Here is a 25327-nt window from a genome sequence, read left to right on the forward strand (position 1 = left end):
TTCTGATCTCATCGCCTGTCTCTTTGTCCTCTAGTCATCCATTCATTCATTCACTCGTTCGTTTGTTCCAAAAACACCATTGTCTTCTGGGTTGTGAGGAATTAAAAAAAAATAAATGAACAAGTCTTTTCCTCGCGAGGGCTCTGGTGCGGTGGGGATGATGAAAATACTGCTGAAAGAACGGTGGCTGTGGCGTCTTGAGAGGTTGAAATCCCAGCTCCACTACTTTCCAGCTGTGTAATCTTAGGTTGGTTACCACGGTCTCTGGGCCTCAGTTTCCTGTGAAATAGAGGTTATCCTACCGACCTTACGATGCCGTGGGATTACTAGGTATGGGGGAAGTGCTCTTTAAGCGCTAAAGCGCTGTGCCCGTGTGCTCATTGTGCCTATGCCAGCGTCTCTGTGATCAGTGCTGCCAGTAAGGTGCACAGGGTGCCGGGGGAGGTCAGTGGGAGGAGAGAGAGTTGCCAGCCGGGGACATTAGGGGAGGGAGGACATGGCTGAAGGGGGGGGACTCTAGGGCTGGGCTTTCTGGAATGGGTAGGAAGTCAGCGGGCAGAGAAGGGCAGCCGGGGGGAGACAACAGCACAGGAAAAGGCAGGAAGATGGGACCTCGCAGGCATGTTCGCCAACAGTGAGCCTCCAGAAGGGATGTCAGTCGAGGGACTTATGTGCAGCCGCCGGCCGAGGCCTCTCCACCCTGTGGGGTGCTTCTGTTCTCATCGGTCACCGTGTTACAGATGAGGAGGCAGGCTCGGTAAAGCCACCTGCCCGAGGGCGCGGGGCTAGTGACCAGCTCAGTGTGAACTCGACCCAGATCTCTGCGCCTCCGGAGCCTCCAGTGCAGGCCGGGGAGTCTGAAGGCTCCCTCGGGAGAACCACCTGCTCTCCAGCGAACGCCCAGGCTGGACTGAAGTGGGAGACGCGCGGGAGCAGCCAATGGCTTTAGCGCTGCTGCCCCGGGGTCGGGTGGAGGAAATACCAGCCAGTCGGGGCCGAGGGCACGTTGGCAAAGAAACAGACGGTCTACAGCGGGGCCGTGGGTCCTTTCTCAGCTACACAGAGGTCGCGAACAACGTGCAGAAGGAGGAGACGGTCCTCAACATCCAGTTTGTGCTCCTGGACTGCTCGCAGCTCAAGTTCTCGCTGGTGCAGCACTGCAACGAGTGGCAGAACAAGTTCACCACGCTGCTCAAGGAGATGGCGGCCAGGCGCCTCCTGGAGCTGCACGCGTACCTGCAGGAGAACTCGGAGAAGTACGATGCGGCTCGGGGGGGGGGTGGTGTGGCACTCGGCTCAGGCCCAGGCTGGGGAGGGCAGGCCTGGCCTTCCTGCACCCTCGCCACCCGCCCCACGTTCTCTTCACTCACCTGCAGGATCAGCCGCCCTCCCCAGACGCTGGAGGAACTGGGGGTCAGTTTGCAACTCATGGATACCCTGCAGCATGACCTGCCCAACCTGGAGACCCAGATCCCTCCCATCCACGAGCAGTTCACCATCCTCGAGAAGTACGAGGTGCCGGTTCAGGACAGCGTGAGTTCCAGCGGTGCTTGGCCCGCCCGAGCCAGGCCCGTTCCCGTAGCAGATTGTGGGGGAAGCGGATGCCTCAGGTCGCAGCGCCTTGGCTGTCGGGACGGAGGGCAGAGAAGTGAGCGAGGGGAAGGCACAGGGGCCCAGAGCCTCTGAGAGCCGAAGCTGACTCGAGTGGCCTTTCAGGTCGGCTGGAGCGTTTCTTCCAAGCCCAGCACCTGCTTGATTTCTTTGGGCCTCATTGCGTGTGGAGCTTGGCCACGGACTCTAGCCGAGAGGATCAGACAAGAGTTCTTAAAAGCATTGCTGGGGAGTTTCCTGGTGCCTCAGCAGATTAAGGATCTGATTTGGTCATGGCTGCGGTCACTGCTGTGTCTCGGGTTTGATCCCACTTCCACATCCCATGGGTGCGGCCAAAAAACAACCAACCAACCAAAAAAAGGCCCTAGTGGGACAGGCAGACCTCCTGCTCACGGGCACCCTCCCTTCTGTGATTTCTGTGATGTCCCCAGGTACTGGAGATGCTGGACGGTCTCAATGGGGAGTGGGTCACTTTCCAACAAACCCTGTTGGACAGTGAACAGATGCTGAAGAGACACAAGGAGAAATTCAAGACAGGCCTTATTCACTCAGCCGACGATTTCAAGAAGAAAGCACACAATCTTCTGGAAGAATTTGAAATCAAAGGCACCCTTCTTTCCCTTTGTCTTGACCCAGTCTTTCAAAGCCTAAGTCCCCCGGGGAGGGGTGGACAAGGACGAGCAGAGGAAGGGCGGTGCCGAGGCGGGCTAGAGCCTGGCGGTCTGTCAGCGACACCCCTGGCACTGCGACTGGAAGGCAGCAGCCTGGCTCAGGGCATTTCCAGTTTTCTGATATCGACTCCCATGTCCTACCCCTTTCGGATTCTTAAGCAGCGTTTAGCAGTTTTTGCCAAGATTAGCCATCTTGCTTTCAGGGCACGCGTTCCCTCTTGTTTTCCTTCTCTCGTGGGAGGAGGGAAGTGGGATTTTCACAAAGACATAGGCGAGCCTTAAGGGCCTTTCGGGGGACCCTGGCCTTGAGTGGGAAGCTGAGCGCCCCTTGGTCCTCCCACAGGCCCCTTCACCAGCCACGTGGGGCACCAGGCGGCGCTGGAGCAGATCACCCACGTGCGGGCCATGCTGAACGCCATGCGGGAGGAAGAAAACCATCTCCGGGCCAACCTGGGCATTTTCAAGATCGAGCAGCCAGCCTCCAAGGACCTGCAGAACTTGGAGAAGGTGGGGTGCAGAGCAGGGCCCTCCTGGTGACCCCAGGGTGCGGGCGGGGCAGGAGAATGGGTCCCAAGGACCTGGAAAAACAGCCGGGACCAGGAAGATGGGTGCACAAGGGACTTTTTTTTAAAAATGGGGGTAAAACTCAGATCACAAAAGACCCATTTTAAAGTGAATAGCTCAGAGTTCCCATCATGGCTCAGTGGTTACTGAACCTGACCTGTATCCATGAGGATGCTAGTTCGATCCCTGGCCTCGCTCAGTGGGCTGGGGATCTGGCATTGTCGTGAGCTGTGGTATAGGTCACAATTGTGGCTCGGATCCCAAGTTGCTGTGGCTGTGGCTCAGGCTGGCAGCTGTAGCTCCAACTTGCTCCCTAGCCTGGAAAGTTCCATATTCTGTGGGTGCGGACCTAAAAAGAAAAAAAATTTTTTTAGAGGTGAATAGCTCAGTGGCATTTAGTACATTCACAATGTTGTGTAGCCACTATCTCTAATTCTAAAACATTTTTGGAGTTCCCTGGTGGTGCAGTGGGTTAAGGATCTGGCATTGTCACTGCTGTGGCTCAGGTCACTGCCATGGCACGGGTTCAGTCCTTGGCCTGGGAACTTCCATGCACCAGAAACATAAAAAATAAAACATTTTCACTGCCCCCCAGAGAAACCTTATACCTATTCACAGTCATTCCCATTCCCTCTCTCCCAGCCTCACTAAATCTATTTTCAGTGTATGGTAGACCCTTGAACAACACTGGATTTGAATTGTACAGAACCGCTTATACTCAGGTTTTTTTCAGTGGTAAATACTACGATGCTACACAACCCATGGTTGGTTGAACCCATGGATGAGGAGCCATGGATGGATATGAAGGGCCAACTATAAATTATACACAGATTTTCAGCTGAAGAGAGGGTTGGTGTCCCTGCCCCCTGTGATGTTTAATGATCAGCTGAATGTGGATTTTGCCTGTTCTGGGCATTCCACGTAAATGGAAGCTTGCAATATGTGACCTCATATGTCTGGCTTCTTTCATGTAACACAGTATTTCAAGGACTCTCCATGTTGTAGCATGTGTCAGTACCTCACCCTTTTTAATGGGTGAATAATATTCCATTGTATGGATTTACCACATGTTGTTTATCCATTAACAGACAGTTGGGTTGTTTCTGCTTTTTTAGCTACTGTAAGTAGGGCTGCTGTGAATATGAATGTACTTGTATTTGTTTGAGTTCCTGTTCCCAATCCTTGTGGGCAGGCATGTATGTAGGAGTGGAATTGCTGGATCATATGGTAACTCTCTCTCTCTCTCTCTCTCTCTCTCTCTCTCTCTCTCTCTATATATATATATATATATATATATATATATATATATATATTTGCTTTTTAGGGCCAAGCCCTCGGCATATGGAAATTCCCAGGCTGGGGGTTGAATTGGAGGTATGGCTGCCGGCCTACGCCACAGCCACAGTAACATAGGATCTGAGCCTCGTCTGTGACCTACACCACAGCTCATGGCAACGCCGGATCGTTAACCCACTGAGCAAGGGCAGGGATCGAACCCGCAACCTCATGGTTCCTAGTCGGATTCGTTAACCACTGCGCCACAACGGGAACTCCCCCACTGTGGTTTTGATTCGCATGTCCCTACTGGCGAATGTGGAGGATCTTTTCATGTGCTTGTTCTTTGAGGAGCTCTGAAGGCAAGAGCGTGGAGAGAAGAGCGAGATGCCAGGAGGCAGCTCTCTGTTGCCGAGAGGGCAGAGCTTTTCCGCAGGAGAGGAGCAAAGCCTCGGAGGGCTTGTCGGGGAGGCGGAGGGCAGGAGCCACGGCCCTCAAGGCGCCTGTCTGGTCTCGGCCACACAGGAGCTGGACGCGCTGCAGCAGGTCTGGGAGATCACCCGAGACTGGGAGGAAAACTGGAACCAGTGGAAGACGGGCCGGTTCCTGACACTGCAGACGGAGACCATGGAGAGCACGGCCCACGGCCTGTTCCGCCGCCTCGCCAGGCTGGCCAAGGAGTACAAGGTGCGTGGGGAGACGGCGGGGGCCGTGGGCGCTGCGTGGGAAAGGTGGCCGGTCTTCTGATGCCACTTGCTTTTGCTCAGGACCGGAACTGGGAAATTATTGAGACCACCCGCTCGAAAATAGAGCAATTCAAGAGGACCATGCCTCTCATCTCGGACCTGCGAAACCCTGCCCTTCGAGAGCGGTGAGGCTGCCCTCCACTCCGGCGGGCCGCCCCCGGCCTGGGCCACTGGCCCCTCCAGGGCTCTGCCCACCAACCCTTGCATTGCCAAGGCTTCCCAGCCCCACCGCCCTCCCCTCTTCCTCCCAGCATCCTGGGTTCTCTGGCTTCTCGGCTCCTTCTCTTTCATCTCCCCTCAGTTGGTGTTTGTCATAGCTAAGCTTTATGGCTTCTGTCCTGCAAAAGCTTGCATTTTGTAGCCAAACATCTAACTTTTGTGCCTTAGGGTTTTTGCTTTGGTGCCTTGTTTAGGAGGCCCTCCCCTCCCCCAGAGCTATAAATGCATCCTCTGCTTTCTTCCGTCTCATACTTTAGAGTTTTGCTTTTCAAGTTTCACTCTTTTAATACATCTGGGATTTTTATTTTATTTTTTTGCTTTTTAGAGCCGCACCCACAGCACATGGAGATTCCCAGGCTAGGGGTCCCATTGGAGTTACAGCTGCCGGCCTACACCACAGCCACAGCAACGCTGGATCCTTAACCCACTGAGCAAGGCCAGGGCTTGAATCTGCAACCTCACGGTTCCTAGTCGGATTCATTTCCGCTGTGCCAGGATGGGAACTTCACATCTGGGATTTATCACATGATAGAAGAGGCCTTTGAAACCATTGAGGCTAGAGTAAACTCTTTGTTTTAATTTTTTTTTTTTTGTCTTTTTGCTATTTCTTGGGCCGATCCCGCGGCATATGGAGGTTCCCAGGCTAGGGGTCTAATCGGAGCTGTAGCCACCGGCCTACGCCAGAGCCACAGCAACGCGGGATCCGAGCCGCGTCTGCAACCTACACCATAGCTCACGGCAACGCCGGATCGTTAACCCACTGAGCAAGGGCAGGGACCGAACCCACAACCTCATGGTTCCTAGTCGGATTCGTTAACCACTGCGCCATGACGGGAACTCCTGATTTTTTTTATGTTATTAAAGTATAGTGTATTTATAATGTTGTGCCATTTCAGCTGTGCAGCCGAGTGACTCAGTTTTACATGTACACACGTGCTTTGCTATATTCTTTTCCATCATCGTCTACCCCAGGAGCTTGGACAGAGTTCCCTGGGCTATTTGGTAGGACCTTGTTTATCCATCCCAAATGCGATAGTTGGCATCTCTTAGCCCCAAACTGCTAGTCCATCCCTCTCCCTGCCCCCTCCCCCTTGGCAACCTCGAGTCTTGAACGATTTTATGAATAGTGTTTTAGTAATTACCTGCCTAGTCACTTAGGAGTGAATGATTTTACTTCTTTGGCATTGCCTCCATCATCACATTGTGACAATGCTTCACAGCAAGTCTGTGTGATTAAGTACAACCTGACCACTTCTTTAAGTTATTTAACCTCTCTAAACCTCAGTTGCCTCCTCTATGCATGCGCTAGCAGCAGCGCCTCATTTATCGAGTAGTCAAGGAAGTGAAATGTTTCACCCAGAGCCCTGGGCCCAGCACGTCGTCTGTAGTCATCCTGCAGCCGCCCGTCTTTACTCCCTCTCCAGAGAGTCATCCCTCACTCTGTATTCCCCACGGGGCCTCAGATTGTGTCTTGCAGACTATTTGGTGAATATCTGTTGGCGTGTCAATCAGGAAATACCCAGACTCACAATATCCAATGGGGGAAAGCCGGGGGAGTGATGTCAGCACTCTCCAGCAGGCCCTGGGGTCCCGCCTCCGGCCTGACCTTTTGCCCCTGGCTGCAGGCACTGGGATCAGGTCAGGGATGAGGTCCGACGGGAATTCAGTCAGGAATCTGAAAGCTTCACCTTGGAGCACATCGTGGAGCTTGGGATGGATCAGCATGTGGAGAAAATCGGGGAGATCTCTGCCTCAGCAACCAAAGAGCTGGCGATAGAGTTGGTATGACGGGGTCCTCCCCCGCCCCAGCCCCGTTTCCTGAGCTTCCCAGAGCACAGGCTTCCAGCTTCACACCATCCGATGGCCCCTGGTGGCTCCTGTTACTCTGGAAGACTAAATGCCTGCTTGCCTGTCCCCCCATCCCTTTCCGCAGGCGTTACAGAACATCGCCAAGACCTGGGATGTGGTCCAGCTGGACATAGTACCCTACAAGGATAAGGGCCATCACCGACTCAGGTAGACAGGGTCTTGGGGCTCTAGGAGAGGGCAGGGCTGTGACCTGGGCATCAGAGGGGGGGCTGAGGCCTGGCAGCTGGGGCTGGACCATGGTGTTTTGATCCCTTCCACCCCAGGGGTACAGAAGAAGTATTCCAGGCGCTGGAAGACAACCAGGTGGCGCTGTCTAACATGAAGGCATCTCGGTTTGTCAAGGCCTTCGAGAAGGAGGTGGACCACTGGGAACGCTGCCTCTCCCTCATTTTGGAGGTTATTGAGATGGTGCTCACGGTGCAGCGTCAGTGGATGTACCTGGAGGTCAGCCTCATTACCTGAACTCCCCCGGACCTGGTTTTCCTCCTTTATTTGCGTGGGACCTAGAGGGTCGCCCGGTGTCAGCCTCATCTTCCCACCTCCAAGGCCATTCTTCACCCACGACCCAAGCCTCTGACTCCTAGGACCCCCTCGCATCTTCAGCTGCCTCCTCGAAAAGCCATTGTTTTCCTTCCATTTGTCCTCTTGGACCCTCACACGTGGCCTCCTGACGCCAGGTTTCCCTCTGGAACTTGGGCGTCTTGCCTTTGGTTCTGAGGATCCTTCTCTTCTCCTCAGCTCTCATTCCTGGTCTGAGAGCAGCAAGCAGAGGGTGGGGAGCGTGAGGAAACAGGCTCTCACTCCGGTGCTTGGCCCTTCAGAATATCTTCCTAGGAGAGGACATCCGCAAGCAGCTGCCCAATGAGTCGGGCTTATTTGACCAAGTCAACAGCAACTGGAAATCCATCATGGACCGGATGAACAGGGACCCCAATGCTCTCCGGAGCACCCACTATCCAGGTCTGAGCTCCCTGGCCTCTTGCCCTAACATAACCTCAGCTGCTGGTCTGTGTATGTGAGGTCATGGCCACAGGCTTCCTTTGCTGAAAGACTGGCCATTGTACCTGGCTGTGGTACCATCACCACCCCCTCTTTTAAGCGTTCAATAGTAGTTCAGTAAATTAAATTCAACAATTACCTAGACTTTCATTGGTTTATCAGATGAACTAGCCTTTTTTTTTTTTTTTTTTTTTTTCCCCTAGGGCCGCACCTGTGGCATATGGAGGTTCCCAGGCTAGGGGTCTAATTGGATCTGCAGCCTCCGGCCTACACCACAGCCACAGCAATGCCAGATTGGAGTAGCATCTGCAACCTACACCACAGCTCACGGCAATGCCGGATCCTTAACCCACTGAGCGAGGCCAGGGGTGGAACCCGCAACCTCACGGTTCCGCTGCACTACGACGGGCACTCCAGATGAACCAGTCTTTATCGTAGACGCTTTGCTAAGCCTGGGGATGGGCTAGGGGATTGGGGAGAGATGTACACATAGTGAGTCTGGTTAACTGGGGTAGGTCGTGGTAGGAAACAGGAAGTCGGGTTTGGTGACGAGCCTCTAGGGAGGGTGTCCTGAGAGGAGTCTGGGCAGGGGGGTGTGGAGGACCAGGGCCAATCAGACAGCTCTTCATGTTCCCAGGAACCTTGAATATACACATCAAAAAACCATGATTTCGGTCTGCTTCTGATAAAATGTAAGTATTAGGACATGCAAAATTGGGTGACAACGAGCAGTTTTTAGAACTAATGTTTGAGATAATGGACGCAATTATGTTTCAGAGCCCTTTGTAAGCAGAGCCCTAAAAACAACTCTCTCCTTGCTGAACACAGAATAAATCTGTGCTGTCCGCTGCTGGGTCTCCCCGTGGCCTCCAGGGCTGCTCAGGTGGCCATTCAAAGGCTCTGTAGACTCTGTACTTGAAGGCCTGAGGGTCACCTCTGAGTTCTGACCCTGGGGCATCCATCCTTTCCTGAGACAGCTAGACACCGGTGAGACAGGGGAGATGCCATGGAATCCAGTGCTCAGAGGAAACTAACATTATTAGGAACCTACAAATGTGAACGCATTTTATTTGTTTTTATTTTTTTAATTTAGTTTGATTTTTTTTGAATTTTTCTAGGGCCACACCTGCGGCATATGGAGGTTCCCAGGCTAGGGGTCAAATGGGAGCTGTAGCCACCGACCTACACCACAGCCACAGCAATGTGGGGTCCGAGCCGCATCTACGACCTATACCACGGCAATGCTGGATCCTCAACCCACTGAGTGAGGCCAGGAATCGAACCTGCAACCTCATGGTTCTTAATCAGATTCGTTAACCACTGAGCCACGCCGGGAACTCCAAACACATTTTATTTTATATCTCGAATTGTTCTTTAAGGTGGATCTTATTGCCATTTTACAAAGAGTAAAAGCTCCTGGAGGTTAGCTGATGCTCCTAAGTGAAAGAGCTGCGATTTGAATGGCCGTTGTCGGCCTCTCAAGCCAGTGCTCTTTTGCTGTGTCCTGAGGGCCACTGACGACCCCAAGGTTGCGGACCTCCGTCACTGTGTGCACGTGCCAGGGGTTTAACTCCAACCAGTTGACTTGCTGAATCGTTTATGTGGAAAACAAGCCCTAATTTTCAGAAGCTCCTGGATGATCCACGGAGCTCCAGTTCCTTGCTGCAAAGGGACTCTTGCTCCAAAGACTGAAGGGAGATGGAGTTACATTAATGGGATCATGTGTGACATAATGTGTCCCATAGTGTTTAATGAACATGTAATAGTGAATTAATGAGGAGGGTGGGAGAGCATGACTGAGTGGCTGGGGACACATCTCTGCTTCCCAAAACCATATGGCAGCCGGTCTCCCAACGTTCGAAAGCTGGCAGAGTGCATGTAGTTGGAGGCTCCAGCTCTGCTCAGGGCGGTGGTAGAAGGGCCACCAACTGTCATCCCGGTTCTTCCTCCCAGGCCTCCTGGACACATTGGTGGAGATGAATACGGTCCTGGAAGACATCCAGAAGTCTCTGGATATGTACTTGGAGACCAAGCGGCAGGTCTTCCCCCGCTTCTACTTCTTGTCCAATGACGACCTCCTGGAGATCCTGGGCCAGTCCCGCAGCCCAGAGGCTGTGCAGCCACACCTCAAAAAATGCTTCGACAACATCAAACTGCTGCGAATGCAGAAGGTCAACAGAGGTGGCCGCGATGGGGGCGGGGGTGAAGCCAAGGTGTCCAGGGCCTCGGAGGGGACCAGGGCCTCCCAGCGGGAGCGGATGGTGGGCTTCCCGGCTGCCTGGGACAGAGCCGGGGCGAACTGGTGCTGAGGAGGGAGGGCGAGGGAGCGGAAATCACCCGCCGAGGGCTCAGGAGCCTCCTGCCTCCGCAGGTCGGGGGGCCCAGCAGCAAGTGGGAGGCCGCGGGGATGTTCTCGGGGGACGGCGAGTATGTCGATTTCCTCCACCCAGTCCTTCTCGAAGGGCCTGTGGAGGTGAGTTGTGGGGAGGGTCTGAGAAGCAAGCTCCTGCGGCTGAGTCTGCTTGGCTCTGAGAGGAGAGAACTGTTCTGCAAAGGGACAGTCGGTCATTTTTTGCCCTCCCGCCTGCCCCTCCTACTAAAACTCTAACCCCTACCCGCCCCCTGGCCTCCCCTGCCCTCGGGGATGCCAGCCAGTCCCTGCCCAGCACCTGCTTTTCTCTTGGGCCCGAAGCCCCGGAGCCTGGCCCGAGGCCGAGGCAGCCCGTTCTCCCCTCCCCCCCAGGCCTGGCTCGGCGACGTGGAGCGGACCATGCGGGCGACCCTCCGGGACCTTCTCCGAAACTGCCGCCTGGCCCTCAAGAAGTTCCTTAACAAGAGGGACAAGTGGGTGAAGGAGTGGGCTGGCCAGGTGAGCTGGGGACCGGAGAACGGAGGGGAGGGGAAGACGGCACCAAAGGGAGCGGCCAAGGTAAAGACGGTCTGGAGCCGCACAACACGCAGGTTTCTTGCCTCCTGCTCTGGGCTACGGCCCCCCCCAAGCCTGCGTGTGGGACCCCCGCCCCTCAGCTCTGGGCTTAGGCCTGGGGCCCGTCTTCAGAGCAGTGAGGTGATGGAGAGAGGAGCGGCGCCTGGTCCCGGAAGAAGCTGGGACCTGGCAGCGGGGCTGTGCGGGTGGCCAAGGACGGGGCTTTGGAATTCAGCCTCCCTCGTCTCCCAGCTGGTGATCACTGCCAGTCAGATCCAGTGGACCGCGGATGTCACCAAGTGCCTGCTGACAGCCAAGGAGCGGGGCGACAGGAAAATCCTCAAGGTCATGAAGAAGAAGCAGGTGGGGAGCCCTGCAGGGCAGGCCGGGCCTGGGGTTGGGGTGAGCGGGGACGAGGGACACGGGAGTCAGAGTTAGCGATGAGCTGGTGGCAGGGGTCAAACACGGGGGGTTTAAGGGAGACGTCCAGTGAGGAAAGCTTGGCCAGGTCAGAGGCACGTCTTCCTGCGTTGACATTGGGGGTCAGGAGCTGCAGTGGGCGTGGGGTCCGCATCGGGGTACACGGGGCCTGGGTGGGGTTCCGTTGCGTGGTTCTTCCCTCTGCCTCACCGCACAGGTGTCTATACTGAATAAGTACTCAGAAGCTATCAGAGGGAACCTGACCAAGATCATGCGCCTTAAAATCGTGGCTCTGGTGACGATTGAAGTCCACGCCCGGGACGTGCTGGAGAAGCTTTATAAGAGTGGCCTCATGGATGTCAGTTCCTTCGACTGGCTCAGCCAGCTGCGCTTCTACTGGGAGAAGGTGCAGATGGGCCGGCCCCCCACTCTCACACCCTAAACCCCATCCTAATGCTTTAAGTAAATCAAGGTTCTCTAAATACTGCACCAGCCTTAGTCCTCTCTCAGCACCCTAAGCCGGCTCTTACCTCTCCTGGTCGATTGGCCAAGTCAGGAGAGGCGAATCTCTTTTCTGGGGAAGCGCCCCTTCTGGGTGCCACTCGATGGGCACTCAGAAAGACTCCAGGCAGCTGCTGCAGTGGACTGGGGTGGACACAGGCAGCGTGACACCCAGTTTCCATCCCGGCCATACACCCGTCCCTCCTCCTAACCCTGCACTGAGCCCCTGGAATTCCCATTGTAGCTCAACGGTAATGGACCTAACTAGTATGTATGAGGATATGGGTTTGATCCCTGGCCTCGCTCCGTGGGTTAAGGAGCCATCATTGCTGTGAGTTGTGGTGTAGGTCGCAGACACAGCTCGGATCTGGCATTGCTGTGGTTGCAGTGTGGGCCGGCCACTGCAGTTCTGATTCGACCCCTAGCCTGGGAACCTCCATATGCCATGGGTGTGGCCCTAAAAAGCAAAATAAATAATTAAATAAAAAGCAAAAAGTAAATAAAAAAGAAACCGAGCCCCAACCTTCTCCCTGCCACCTCCCTGCGTCTCCAGCCCTCCTCTCAGCCATGGCCGCCGCGCTCTGGCTCTTCCTCCGAGCCGCCGCTCTTCCTCTGCCCTGTTTCCCCAGGATCTCGACGACTGCATGATCCGCCAGACCAACACGCAGTTCCAGTATGGCTACGAGTATCTGGGTAACTCGGGCCGGCTCGTCATCACCCCCCTGACAGACAGGTCCGCTGAACAGGGTGCTTGGGGTGGGGCAGCCACTGCCGAGCGAAGGCTACCAGGAGGCTGGCCTGGGCCGTGTCCTCATTTGCAGGTGTTACATGACACTGACCACAGCACTGCACCTGCATCGAGGCGGCTCCCCTAAAGGTCCCGCAGGCACCGGCAAGACCGAGACCGTCAAGGACCTGGGCAAGGCCCTCGGCATATACGTCATCGTGGTCAACTGCTCCGAGGGCCTGGACTATAAATCCATGGGCCGGATGTACTCAGGCCTGGCCCAGGTCAGTCTCCCTCCTGCCTGTCCCAGAGGCCCTTTCGGTATCTTTTAGTTCCAGAAAATCAGCTGAAAACCCAGATCCGGTTCAGTGCTTTGTACCCGATGCTACCGCGTGACCTCCGTTAGTTTTTGCAGGTGGGGAAGTCCCTGCCCCTCCCTGAACTTCTCTTTGCTGATTTGCAAAATCAGAAGATCACGTAATGTTTGAAGAAGAGAGTGCGTGCAGACTCTGCGCTCTTCCCACTGGTCTCTTTCCAACCCTCGCCTTTCAGCCGTCCCCCCAGGAATGTGTTAGTCACAACGTCTGGTTTCTCCCAGTCCGAGGGTGCTTTTCTGCTCCCACCGACTCTCCGCCTTCCCCACAGACGGGTGCCTGGGGCTGCTTTGATGAGTTTAACCGCATCAACGTGGAGGTGCTGTCGGTGGTGGCCCAGCAGATCCTGTCCATCCTCTCTGCCTTGGCCGCCGGCCTCACCCGCTTCTATTTTGAGGGCTTTGAAATAAATCTGATGTGGTCCTGTGGGATCTTCATCACCATGAATCCTGGTGAGGGCCTGGGAGTAGAGGGGCCCCTGGGCGGAGAACTGAGCGTCCAGAGCAAGGAGCTCTGCATCCACCCCCCCACCCCAGGCCAGTGTATTTAGCCACGTAAAATGTGGCTAAAGGCATTGAAGTGTGAGAGAAGGAGAAACACACATATCCGGGAGAAGGGGAGGCAGCCTTGCTGGTTTCCCTGAAGGAGAGGCTCATGCACATACCTGTGGAGCTAGCCTTTTAAGGTACTTAGCCGTCTTCTTTCACTGGACTCAGCTCCCGGAAGTCTCGCCCACCTGCCATCCCGTTTGCCCAATGGGACAATCTTCCCCAAAGCGCAGGCCTAGGGTTTCTCATTACGGTCCCCTGGGAACACCCTGGGGTTCGGGTCTAGGAGAAAACAGGAAAGGGTTTCAGTACTGAAATAATCAGAGAAACAGCTGGGATTTCTGTTAGCACGGACGCTGAGTTAGTTATACGTGGAACTTGGGGAGGTGGGCACTTGACAGCTCTGTGATTTGAGTCTGAAGCGGGGCCATGTAGCAGGTAGTCAGGAAGAGACCGGAGGCAAGAAAGAGGTGGGGCAGAGACAGGGCTGAGATGAGAAGGGAGGCGATCTTGGAGTTAGAGCTGGGGAGAGAGGCAGGACTGGAGCGCTCGGGCTGGGGCACATGGGGTTGGTTGGGAAGCTGGTCCTTGGCAAACAGTGTGGGTTCTGAGTAACCGGTGCTCTCTTCCAGGCTATGCTGGTCGCACGGAGCTTCCTGATAATCTTAAATCCATGTTCCGCCCAATCGCCATGGTGGTGCCTGATTCTACCCTCATTGCCGAGATCATCCTCTTTGGAGAAGGCTTTGGCAACTGCAAGGTAGGCCACACCCTCTTGTCTCCGATTACTTCCCTACTTCCCTGCCGTGATTATTCTCAGGCTTGCAGAGCCCCGGAGGGCCTCACAGTCAGCCTCGCCTGCAAGGCACGCGGATGACTGTCCGTAGGCCCTGGAGGCAGAAGAATCCAAAGGAGCGTGGTCTCCCCTCTGCGACGACCGTCACTCATCCCTGACTGCCCAAGTCACAAGGTCTCCCCTCGAGGATGGGAGTACTTCCCAGCTGCCCTGAGCCCCAGGCGCTAGCCTCCCAGATGGGTACCTGACCCCGGATGCCACGGAGGGGTCTGGGGGAGATGGTTGTTGCCTCCTCTCTCTTGTCCTCCAGGTCCTGGCCAAGAAGGTGTACACGCTGTACTCCCTGGCCGTGCAGCAGCTCTCCAGACAGGACCATTATGACTTTGGCCTTCGCGCCCTCACCTCCCTCCTGCGCTACGCGGGCAAGAAGCGCCGCCTGCAGCCGGGGCTGTCTGACGAAGAGGTGGGTGGAGGACACGGCCCTTGGGTCTCAGCCGCCCTTGTCCCTGGTCCTACATGCCTTCACGGACATTTTCCAGAGCCTTCCTTCCGCTAGATTAGGATCCCCCCCCCCCCCGCCCCCGCCCTTCAGCCCCTCTGCTGTTACTCAGCGCACTAAGGACCCGCCCGGGGGTATCCGTCGCTCGTGGCTGAGCCCTGCTCCTCGAGCCCGAGTCTCTCCTCCCGTCCAGGTTCTGCTGCTCTCGATGAGAGACATGAACATCGCCAAGCTGACGTCAGCCGACGTGCCCCTGTTCAGCGCCATCATGCAAGATCTGTTCCCCAGCGTCGAGCTCCCCGTCATCGACTACGGCAAGGTATTCGCTCCTCAAGGCTGTCCCCGCCCTCGCATGCGAAGGTGGATCCGGGGACAGGACGCCTGGCTTCTGGGTCTGGTTCTGCCCCTTGACGAGCTGTCCGTTCGCTCGCTGTGGTTTTGAGCCGGACAGCCGGCCTCCCTACCCCCCGACTCAGCTGCTCACGCGCTTCCGCCCAGCGACCCCTTGACGTCACTGAGCCCTCTGACCGCCGGCCTTTCCACTTTCTCTGGGCCCATCAGCCCTCTGCCCTCCACTCCTCCCCTCATTCGGAGGGTTTTGAGGAGACGCTAGGAGCTGCTGACATGTGAGGGTGGGGGGTGGCAGAGAGGAGACTGTTAGACAGCAGAGGCATTTTCTCCGCTGGCACTCTGGTAGTTTAGATCCCCTGAATGATCCCTCCAATCGAAACCACTAAAATGCTGGATGAAAGTATAAAGATAGGGTGTTCCTGCCGTGGCGCAGTGGGTTAAGAATCCAACTGCAGCGGCTCAGGTTGCTCTGGAGGTGTGGCTTCCATCCGGGCCTGGCGCAGCGGGTTAGAGGATCCGGCCTTGCCACAGCACCACAGCTGCTGCTCGGATTCAGTCCCTGGCCCGGGAACTGCCATATGCTGGGACCGTGGCCATTAAAAAAAAAGTATAAATATACATCCTTTAAAATGTGTTGCTAAGCTGGCAAGAAAGAAGGGATTCTGGGATAAGAACAGGGAGTAAAAGCGGGGAGGCAGGCGAACAAGAAAACTGGCTTTGTCCCTGAAAGTATTGGTTGAACTTAAGGCCCTGGGGATGGGAGATAAAACAGCCCACGTTCTGAGGTATAAGCGAGAGCACAGTCCTGCGTCAGCCTCCATCCACGAGGGAGAGCACCTTCGGGAAGTGGGAAGACGAGAAACCCACCCTGGAGGAGGGGGAACGGTGAAGAAACTTGCCGTCGTGGCCTCTGCTGAGGGAAGGAGGACCGAGTCTCCTTGGAGGTTCCTAAGCGGGAGTCAGCCCTCACATGGCTTACGGTCCTAATTGACTCTGCTGTGTAACCCCCCCAAAGCTCACATTTAAATTTAAGTATTTCCCAGTGGTGAGTGTCTCCCCCGAGTGACTGGCAGAAGCAAGTGCCAATTATTTTTAAGAAAATGAAATTTCAACTGAAGCCTCAAAAATTCTCCTGAAAGTGTAAGAAAATGAGTAGCTTCTGGTCAAAAATCACAACACATGCAAGGAGACAAGATGCTATAAATGGAAAGCCAGAGAACAACACAACAGCAGAATCAGATCCACAAGGACTTCAGATATGGAAAATAATCAGCACAGAATTTTTTTGGCCGCGCCGTGGCACGAGGGAGTTCCCAGGCCAGGGAGTGATGGAACGCATGCTGCTGCAGTGGCAATGCCAGCTCCTTAACCCACTGTGCCACAAGGGAACGTCCTGAACAGAGTTTTTTAAATAACTAAATTTAATTTGTTTAAAGAAATAAGAGAGAAGCTTGAAACTGTAATCCAGGAACAAGAGACTTGTAAACAAAGTAAGCTTGAAAAGAACCAGTAGGATTTCTAGAAATGGAAGACTATTATAATTGAAACTTAAAAACCACAACTCATGATACAGAGAAAGGACTTCCAGGTAAGAAGTGGATTAAAACAATTTCGTTTCCTTTTGGAGAGATTTTTTTCAAATAAGGCCTCCGTACCGAGAAAGAATGTGGAGAATGGGAGAAGTGAAAACAGTGAAATCGGAGCCCTGGGAAACAAATGAATCAAGTTGTGACGCACTCAGCAAGCCTGGGAGGCTGGAGGCGGGGGGCCTGGCGGTAGGGCGTAGGTGGCAGGAGTGAGTAGAAGATGCAGCTGGACTGGAGACAGATTGTCTTGGGAGCAGATCGCCCCGCCGCCCCCCCCCCCGACCCTGGATGACCCGTGTCTCTGGGCTAAGGCAGAGGACTAGAGGGTAAGGATAGTAGGTCTCTCTGGTCTGGGGGACACAATGTACAGTTGAGGGCAGGCATCGTAAATCCTATTAAAAATGGGGCTTGGGACTTCTCCCTGTGGCTCAGCGGCTTATGAACCCGGCTAGCATCCATGAGGTTGCAGGTTCAATCCCTGCCCTCGCTCAGTGGGTTAAGGATCTGGCATTGCTGCAAGCTGCAGCAGATGTCACTTGGATCTAGTGTTGCCGTGAACTATGGTCTAGGCCGGCAGCTGCAGCTCGGATTCGACCCCTAGCCTGGAAACTTCCATATACCGAGGGTGCAGTCCTGAAAAGCAAAAAAAAAAAAAGTTACGTGTTGGGAGTTCCCTTGTGGTACAGAGGGCTAAGGATCTGGCATTGTCACTGCAGTGGCTCAGGTTGCTGCTATGGCTTGGGTTTGATCCCTGGCGCGGGAACTTCTATGTGCCATGGGTGCAGCCATAAAAAAAAAAATGAGAATGTTGGACGTCTCAATAGCAATATTGACTCTAAACAATGGATCAGCCTTCAACCTTCTGAAGGAAAATTACTTTCGACCTCAAATTCTATACCCAGGGAACCTGTCACGTAGAAAGCCCGATCAAAGAGATTTCAGACAAGCACACTCTCCAAAAAAAATTTTTACCTCTAAATTCCTTTTCTCAGAAATCTACCAGAGGATGTGCTCTACCAAAATGCCAGAGTGTTTCAAGAAAGAGGAAAATAGAGAACATAGGATGACGCTTGCATGCGAGACAAAGAAAGGTTACAGCTGTGATGTGGGTTTGATCCCTGGCTTGGGAACTTCCACATGCCACAGGCACCTCCCCAAAACAAAACAAAAGCAAATTTAACCTCAGACTTGGAAATTCCCATTGTGACTCAGCGGGTTATGGGTTAGTATCCATGAGGATGCGTGTTGGAATCCCTGGCCTCGCTCAGTGGGTATAGGATCCAGCGTTGTGAGCTGTGGTGTAGGTCACAGATGCGGCTCAGATACCGCATTGCTGTGGCTGTGGCGTAGGCATGTGACTGCAACTCCGATTTGATCTCTAGCCTGGGAATTTCCCTATGCCATGGGTGTGGCCATAACAAGAAAAACAAAAAAACAACAAAAAACTTGTGGCACGATGCCAAACATGCACAGTCATGCAAACATGCTAATATGACTAATTCTCAGACAGAGGCCGGAAGTAGCGGTAAGGCCTCTTAGTGGTGTAGGAGAGATACAAATAAGATCTTGCATCTACTTGAAATGATTTGGTTGCCTTCTGTGTGTTCAAAAATGTTACACTCGTCTGAGACTAGTTCACATAGGTCATGGTTCTGTAAACAATCCCTTTTACCTTAGGTGGGGGTTTGTTTAATGCCTGGCTCCCCCACCAGCCTTCAAGCTCTGCAGTAGGACGAACGCTGCTTTGTTCTCAGCACCCAGCACACTGCTGGGTGCACACTTTAGAGGCTTAACAAATACATATCAAATGATACTAGAAAAAGTGTGTGGAGCTGCGTGTCGGACATTGAGTCTTATGTTGACCATCTCATCCGACACAACAGCCCTACCAGGAAAGGACCATCCTGACTCCCATTTCACAGGTTAGGAAACTGAGGCTCAGAGAATGCACTTTAGGTTCACATAGCTGAAAACTGGGAACCCGGGCTGGCTGCCTCCGAGCCCAGTCTCCTCATTGTGCAAGCGGCCATCCTCTCAAGGAATGAAAAGCTGCCGGGGTGCAGAGGGCCGCAGGGCCATCGTGACAGTGTGAACGTGACCCCCCCGCCCCCGGAACTTTCTTTGAGCTTGACAAGCTTCACCCTCTCTCTTTGGCTTCCTGCATCTTGCCTCCACTCAGCTGCGGGAGACCATCGAGCAGGAGACCCAGGACCTGGGCCTGCAGGCCTCCCCGTTCACCGTCACCAAGGTCCTCCAGCTGTATGAGACCAAGAGCTCCCGCCACGCCACCATGATCGTGGGCTGCACCGGCAGCGGCAAGACGGCCTCGTGGCGAATTCTTCAGTCCTCCCTGTCGTCCCTGTGCCGCGCGGGAGACCCCAACTTCAACCTCGTTAAAGTGCGGAGACAGCGAGGCGGGGGCGGGGGCGGGGCCGTGCGGCGTCAGGAGGGCCGTGCGTGCGGACCAGGAGGGCGGCCTGGCGGGGGTGAGAGGGAGGCCCGATGCGGATGCCTGGATGGGAAGAGACGGGCGTCCGGGAGTGTGTCTGCCAGCAGCTCACCGGCCCCTTCCTGCGGCACTTGCAGGAGTTCCCCTTGAACCCTAAGGCGCTGTCCCTAGGGGAGCTGTACGGAGAGTATGACCTCAACACCAATGAATGGACGGATGGCGTCCTGTCCAGCGTCATGCGGGCGGCATGTGCAGGTACCCAGAGGGCCGCGGGGCGGGGAGAGCAGGTGCCTGAATCTCCTCGGGGGAGAGAGGCGCAGTTTGGGGGAAAAGGCCCTGGGAAGGCTGCCGGGCCAGGAAGCAGCTGCTGGCGTCTCCGGGAGATGCGTTTAAGGGCGGGCTCACGCGGTGAGAAAACTCTGGTTTCCTTATCGTCCGCCTTCTACCAAGATGAGAAACCGGATGAGAAGTGGATCCTTTTCGATGGCCCCGTGGACACCCTGTGGATCGAGAGCATGAACTCCGTCATGGACGATAACAAAGTGCTGACCCTCATCAACGGCGAGCGCATCGCCATGCCCGAGCAGGTGCCAGCAAGCGCGTTGCCGTGCCGAGCAGGTGCCGGGCTGGGCCGGGGGCAGGGCTGGGGGCAGAGCGGCAGCGGAAGCCCAGGAGCAGAGCAGGTGCTACAGGAGCGGGGCCGGGGAGGATGCCTGCATTCAGGGCAACAGGACTGAAGAAAAAAACGCCTGGCTCCTGAGGATGCTGAGGCCAATTGTACAGACAAGAACTGGGTACTCGGACACATGGTGTGGACTTGGGCTGCTTCATTGCCACTGACACGCGAGGGACGGCCTTCCCTTGTGCACCCGGGGTTATAATTCGCGGGCTGTAAAGCCAACCCTTTGCCACCTGCTCAAACAGTGCAAGCGAGAGAGTGATTTTTCATAAAACTAATCCCGAGCAAGCTCTCATTGCACGACAGGTCATTTGCAAAACTCAGGGCTTGATTTGTCCTGCCACAGGTGGTACCCGGTGGAGACACTTTGGGGAATCAGAGTTCTGGGTGGTTTTGTTTTGTTTTATTTTATTTTTTTGTCTTTTTGCCATTTCTTGGGCCGCTCCTGGGCATATGGAGGTTCCCAGGCTAGGGGTCTAATCGGAGCTGTAGCTGCCAGCCTACGCCAGAGCCACAGCAACGCGGGATCCAAGCCGCGTCTTCAACCTACACCACAGCTCACGACAACGCAGGATCCTTCACCCACTAAGCAAGGGCAGGGACCGAACCCGCAACCTCATGGTTCCTAGTCGGATTCGTTAACCACTGCGCCACGACGGGAACTCCCTATTTTATTTTATTTAAAAAAAATTTGTTGGCTGCACCCGCAGCACATGGAAGTTCCCAAGTCAGGGATTGAACCTGTGCTACAGCAATGACAATGCCGGATCCTTAAGCATCAGGTCATCAGGAACTCCTGGGTGGTTTCATTACTGAGGGAAAGACAAAGTTCTGACCAAATGTATCCTTAGGTGTCTCTCCTGTTCGAAGTGGAGAACTTGGCAGTGGCGTCTCCAGCCACCGTGTCCCGCTGTGGCATGGTGTACACTGACTACGCTGACCTGGGCTGGAAGCCCTATGTCCAGTCGTGGCTGGAGAAGAGGCCAAAGGTACGAAAGGAACGGAGGAGAGGAAAGCAACCGGCGGGGCCTGGGGGACCCAGGTGGAGCCCCTGCTTCTTCAACTGCAGGCGGAGGCAGAGCCCCTTCAACGCATGTTCGAGAAGTTCATCAACAGGATACTGAGCTTCAAGAAGGACAACTGCAACGAGCTGGTGCCCGTCCCGGAATACAGCGGCATCGTCTCCCTCTGCAAGCTGTACTCGGCCCTGGCCACACCAGAGAACGGGGTGAGGGGGCACCAGGGCAGGAAGGACTCGGGGCCTCCCGGGGCAACTTCAGGGAACCAGCGTGTCTGGGACACAACTGGAACACGAGGCCTGAGTGCAGTGGAGACTCCTCACCCACCACGGAGGGGGTGCACTGCGCAGGCGTGGTGGGAAGCCAAGCCCAGGACTCTGAAGCAGATAAGATACGCAATGCCCGGCACTCTACATAAAGAGAATGGCTTTCGCAAAAACAAGGACGTGAGAGTCGCTCCCGGCTGGGCAGGGTGGGGTGATCGGTGGTCTCCACTGTAGCAGAGACCCCGGGAAGAGATGTGTTGTGTGTTGGGTGAGCTGGAAGGACAGGCTTAGGACCCTGGGTTCCACACGGTGGAGAGAGAGGCTCCACCGTTTCCCACCATGTCTTTGTGGCTTAGTTGAGGAGAAGAAACTCAGGGCAACTGCTAGGCTACAGGTCGCTCCAGTTTTATCCAAATGTTTTGACTTAGGTGCATCTACAACCCTGTGGTTTTCCAAACAGAACCAAGAAGGGAGGGAAACCCCAAGCCTTTGTGACGCGCCGTGTCTTACGGATTCAGGGTATGTCCCCTTCTCGTCTTCCGTCCAGATGAACCCAGCGGACGGCGAGAACTTTGCCTCCATGGTCGAGCTCATGTTCGTGTTCAGCATGATCTGGTCCGTGTGCGCCGCCGTGGACGAGGAGGGCCGCAAGAGGATCGACAGCTGCCTCCGCGAGATGGAGGGCTCCTTCCCCAACAAGGTCAGGGCCCCGAGCCCAGGTGTCCCGTCTTGCGCCTGTTCCAGAACCCACCTGCGTCCCTGATCCTCAGACTCTTCTCGGCTTCAGCCTGCCACCCCGCCCTCTCTCCTCCACCCAGGGATCTGGGAGTGCTGTTTCTGGGCTGGGCGAAGCTAACCCCACACACCTTCCCCCCAGGACACAGTGTATGAGTACTTTGTGGACCCCAAGATGCGGAGTTGGGCATCATTTGAGGATAAGCTCCCTAAGAGTTGGCGCTACCCTCCCAAGTGAGAGCCGGCCTTGCGGGGGCAGCGGCGGGGGCGGTGGAGGGGGTGGGGATGGGGGACGGGTCAGGCTTGGGGCTGCAGTTGGTGGGAGAGGTGGTGGGAGCGCGGGTGGAGGGGTGCAGACCTGAGCTGTGGAAAGAGCGTGTCGGTCCCGGGACAGAGACGACTTCTGAGTGCCTGAAGCGGGGTCTGGAGGAAACAGGACAAGGTCCCTGAGGAGAATGCTGATCCCCAGGCCCCGTGGGTGGCAGGGCTAGTGACCGGAGAGCCGTGGTGCTGAAGGAAATCAACACGGGGAGGCAGAAGGGCGCGGGAGTTAGGAGGGAGGGGGCCCTGGTCCTGAGACGCAGCCCCTTTTCCCGGCCAGCTGCCCCTTCTACAAGATCACGGTGCCCACCGTGGACACAGTGCGCTACAACTACCTGGTGAGCGCGCTGGTGGCCAGCCAGAAGCCCGTCCTGCTGGTGGGTCCCGTGGGGACCGGAAAGACCTCCATCGCCCAGAGTGTCCTGCAGTCCTTGCCCTCGAGCCAGTGGTCGGTGCTCACTGTCAACATGTCTGCGCAGGTAGGTGGCGGGACCCAGGGGCCAGGCCGCCGGCTCCCCGCTCCCTCCCCCGCCCTCTCCTGCCTCTGCTCCCCACTGGGATCCCTCTTCTCTGGGGGGGGGGGGAGACACGACCCGAGCGCTTACCTGGGCCTTTTTCATCAGACCACATCCAATAACGTGCAGAGCATCATTGAGAGCAGGGTGGAGAAGAGAACCAAGGGGGTCTATGTGCCATTCGGGGGCAAAAGCATGATCACCTTTATGGATGACCTCAACATGCCGGCCAAGGACATGTTCGGGTCCCAGCCGCCCCTGGAGCTGATTCGCCTCTGGATTGACTATGGCTTCTGGTACGATCGAACGAAGCAGACCATCAAGTATATTCGAGTGAGCATCCCAGGAGTTTGTTTGTCAGTCCCCGCTCTGCTGGGACCCCCGGGATGGGAACCCCTAGTCCTGTGTTCCTCCCCGCACCAGAGTGTCCTGCCTTTCTTAGGACCCGACCTCCGGCTCCTAAGTCGTCAGCTCTTGTTAGGAACTCTCCTCTTGGGCCACCCTGTGCTTCGTGACCAAAGGATCCTGTCCTCCAGCTTCCACTCCTCTGCCAGGCCCCTTACACCTGACTCCCATGGCAATGCCGCTGCCACCCGCACTGCCCGTACCGCCTCTCCGCCCCCGGCGGTTCAGTAGCCACCTCCGCAGTCTCAGTGCTCCGCTCCCCACCGCGGAGCCAGGCATCGCCCGCAGTCCTGGCTCTTCTCCCATGGGATGCAGAGCGGCTCGTTTCTGTTTTCTGAATCAGTGGACAGCTGTTCCAGCCTGACCTCCGGGGGCTCCTGTCTATCAGGCGCTCAGTGTCAAAGCCTCACCTGAGAACACATTCCTACTTTTCTGAGAGCGCAGGTGCACGTGTGCACGCGCTCACACACACACACACACATACACACACACACACTGGTAGAAATATATATATGTGTGTACATATTATATTGTGTGTATATACATATATGTATCTGTGTATAACATTACATATGTTATACACAGATACATGTATATCTATTTATTTATTTAAAAATAGAAGAGGAGGTCCTGTTGTGGCTCAGCATCTGAGGAGCATCCATGAGGATGCATGTTTGATCCCTGGCCTCGCTCAGTGGGTTAAGGATCCGGCATTGCCGTGAGCTGTGGTGTGGGTCGCAGACGTGGCTCGCATCTGCCGTGGCTGTGGCTGTGGTGTAGACCAGCAGCCACAGCTCCGACTCGTCCCCTATCCTGGGAACCTCCATGTGCCGCGTGTGCGGCCCTAGAAAGACAAAATAAATAAATAATAAAAACAGAAGAAAGGAGAAAGTCTGGGAGACTCAATCAACTACTTTTTTAAGTCACCTCTGTGTTCCAGCCTGGGTACGTGGGTTACATGGTGCAGCAGAAGAGATGCCCCGCATCCCGCCCTCCCTTCCCGCCCGTCAATTCCCTGTCCTCCGCTTCCCAGCTGTCCCTGCATCTCCTCTCCGCCGCTCCCTCTCACGCCCTCCCCGGCTCTGTGCCCGCTCTCTTCCCCTCCTGCTAGGACATGTTCCTGATGGCTGCCATGGGCCCCCCTGGGGGCGGACGGACCGTCATCTCCTCAAGGCTGCAGAGTCGCTTCAACATCATCAACATGGCCTTCCCCACGGTCCGTGTCCCAGAGAATGAGGCGGTGGGCAGAGCTGCGTTCAGGGGGCTTCAATGTACGGAGGGGAGACGGCTCTCGGAGGGCCTCTGCTTGCGCTGAGCTAGGAGCGCTGCGGGAGGAAGGCAGAGCCGGCTCTGGCTTGCGAGGCCAACCGTCCCAGTGGGCAGAGCGTGGGGCCCAAACACAGAGGAAGCGGAGCCGCCAAGCCGAGAGCTGGAGTCGTTCCCCGCTGACGTAGTGGGTTAAGGATCTGGCGCTGTCACCGCTGTGGCTCTGGTTACAGCTCTGGCGTGGGTTTGATCCCTGGCGCCAGAAACTTCCCCGTGCCATGGGGGCAGCCAAAAAGAGAGAGAAAGAAAGAAACAGAGCACCCAAAGCAGAGGGCTGGGAGCAGCCTAGGACTAGGGTGAGGCGAGTTAGGCTCAGGGCTGCAAAAAACCCCCTCAGAAATCAAGATAGGTAATATTTTTAACATAATATTTTAAAAAATAACGCCAAAAATTCAGGATGAACGAAACACCAAAATTGTAAATAAATCCAAGATTAGTACCTTGCTGCACTGAGCCATTTTAGAGCCTGAGACAAAAGGGGAAACCAGCAGTCCAGATCCCATCTTTTTTCTAAATGTTGGTATTTGTCCACCGGGGACAGTTTGCATTAACTTTGATTTTTTTAAGTATTGGCCCTGATGCATTATTCTTCTTGATTTCGGAGGGGGGTTTTCTGGCCCCAGGCCAAGGGCTTTGCTCCCTGGACCTCAGTCTCTGCCGGGAGCCTGTGAAAGTGAGTCTGAGGGTGTGTTTCTAGGAGCCCCAGATCATCCGGATATTTGGCACCATGATCAATCAGAAGCTTCAGGACTTTGAGGAAGAGGTGAAGCCCATTGGGAACGTGGTGACCGAGGCCACCTTGGACCTGTACAACACTGTGGTGCAGCGCTTCCTGCCCACGCCTGCCAAGATCCACTACCTCTTCAACCTTCGAGACATCTCCAAGGTGACGCTCCATCTGACCTTGCCCCTTGGGGCCAGCACAGCCCC

General features: G+C 55.4%; 1 protein-coding gene across 1 annotated transcript in view; it reads left to right on the top strand.

Annotated features, from left to right (window-relative positions):
- Window positions 1–25327, top strand: part of DNAH2 (dynein axonemal heavy chain 2) — a 103383-nt gene that overhangs the window by 46034 nt on the left and 32022 nt on the right. Inside the window, exons 21-52 of the mRNA XM_047757810.1 lie at window positions 1056–1256; window positions 1377–1533; window positions 2043–2217; window positions 2626–2789; window positions 4647–4808; window positions 4889–4992; window positions 6712–6868; window positions 7020–7102; window positions 7219–7399; window positions 7777–7915; window positions 9908–10125; window positions 10326–10427; window positions 10698–10823; window positions 11133–11243; window positions 11518–11706; window positions 12431–12534; window positions 12623–12812; window positions 13174–13354; window positions 14083–14210; window positions 14557–14709; window positions 14939–15064; window positions 18862–19080; window positions 19269–19386; window positions 19582–19718; window positions 20662–20799; window positions 20880–21038; window positions 21643–21795; window positions 21973–22064; window positions 22432–22630; window positions 22775–22999; window positions 24183–24287; window positions 25095–25283. Coding sequence (XP_047613766.1) covers window positions 1056–1256; window positions 1377–1533; window positions 2043–2217; window positions 2626–2789; window positions 4647–4808; window positions 4889–4992; window positions 6712–6868; window positions 7020–7102; window positions 7219–7399; window positions 7777–7915; window positions 9908–10125; window positions 10326–10427; window positions 10698–10823; window positions 11133–11243; window positions 11518–11706; window positions 12431–12534; window positions 12623–12812; window positions 13174–13354; window positions 14083–14210; window positions 14557–14709; window positions 14939–15064; window positions 18862–19080; window positions 19269–19386; window positions 19582–19718; window positions 20662–20799; window positions 20880–21038; window positions 21643–21795; window positions 21973–22064; window positions 22432–22630; window positions 22775–22999; window positions 24183–24287; window positions 25095–25283 — 4885 coding nt within the window. The remainder of the gene's footprint in view (window positions 1–1055; window positions 1257–1376; window positions 1534–2042; window positions 2218–2625; window positions 2790–4646; window positions 4809–4888; window positions 4993–6711; window positions 6869–7019; window positions 7103–7218; window positions 7400–7776; window positions 7916–9907; window positions 10126–10325; window positions 10428–10697; window positions 10824–11132; window positions 11244–11517; window positions 11707–12430; window positions 12535–12622; window positions 12813–13173; window positions 13355–14082; window positions 14211–14556; window positions 14710–14938; window positions 15065–18861; window positions 19081–19268; window positions 19387–19581; window positions 19719–20661; window positions 20800–20879; window positions 21039–21642; window positions 21796–21972; window positions 22065–22431; window positions 22631–22774; window positions 23000–24182; window positions 24288–25094; window positions 25284–25327) is intronic.

The sequence above is a fragment of the Phacochoerus africanus genome, chromosome 14 (assembly GCF_016906955.1).
Source record: "Phacochoerus africanus isolate WHEZ1 chromosome 14, ROS_Pafr_v1, whole genome shotgun sequence".
Lineage (NCBI taxonomy): Eukaryota > Metazoa > Chordata > Mammalia > Artiodactyla > Suidae > Phacochoerus > Phacochoerus africanus.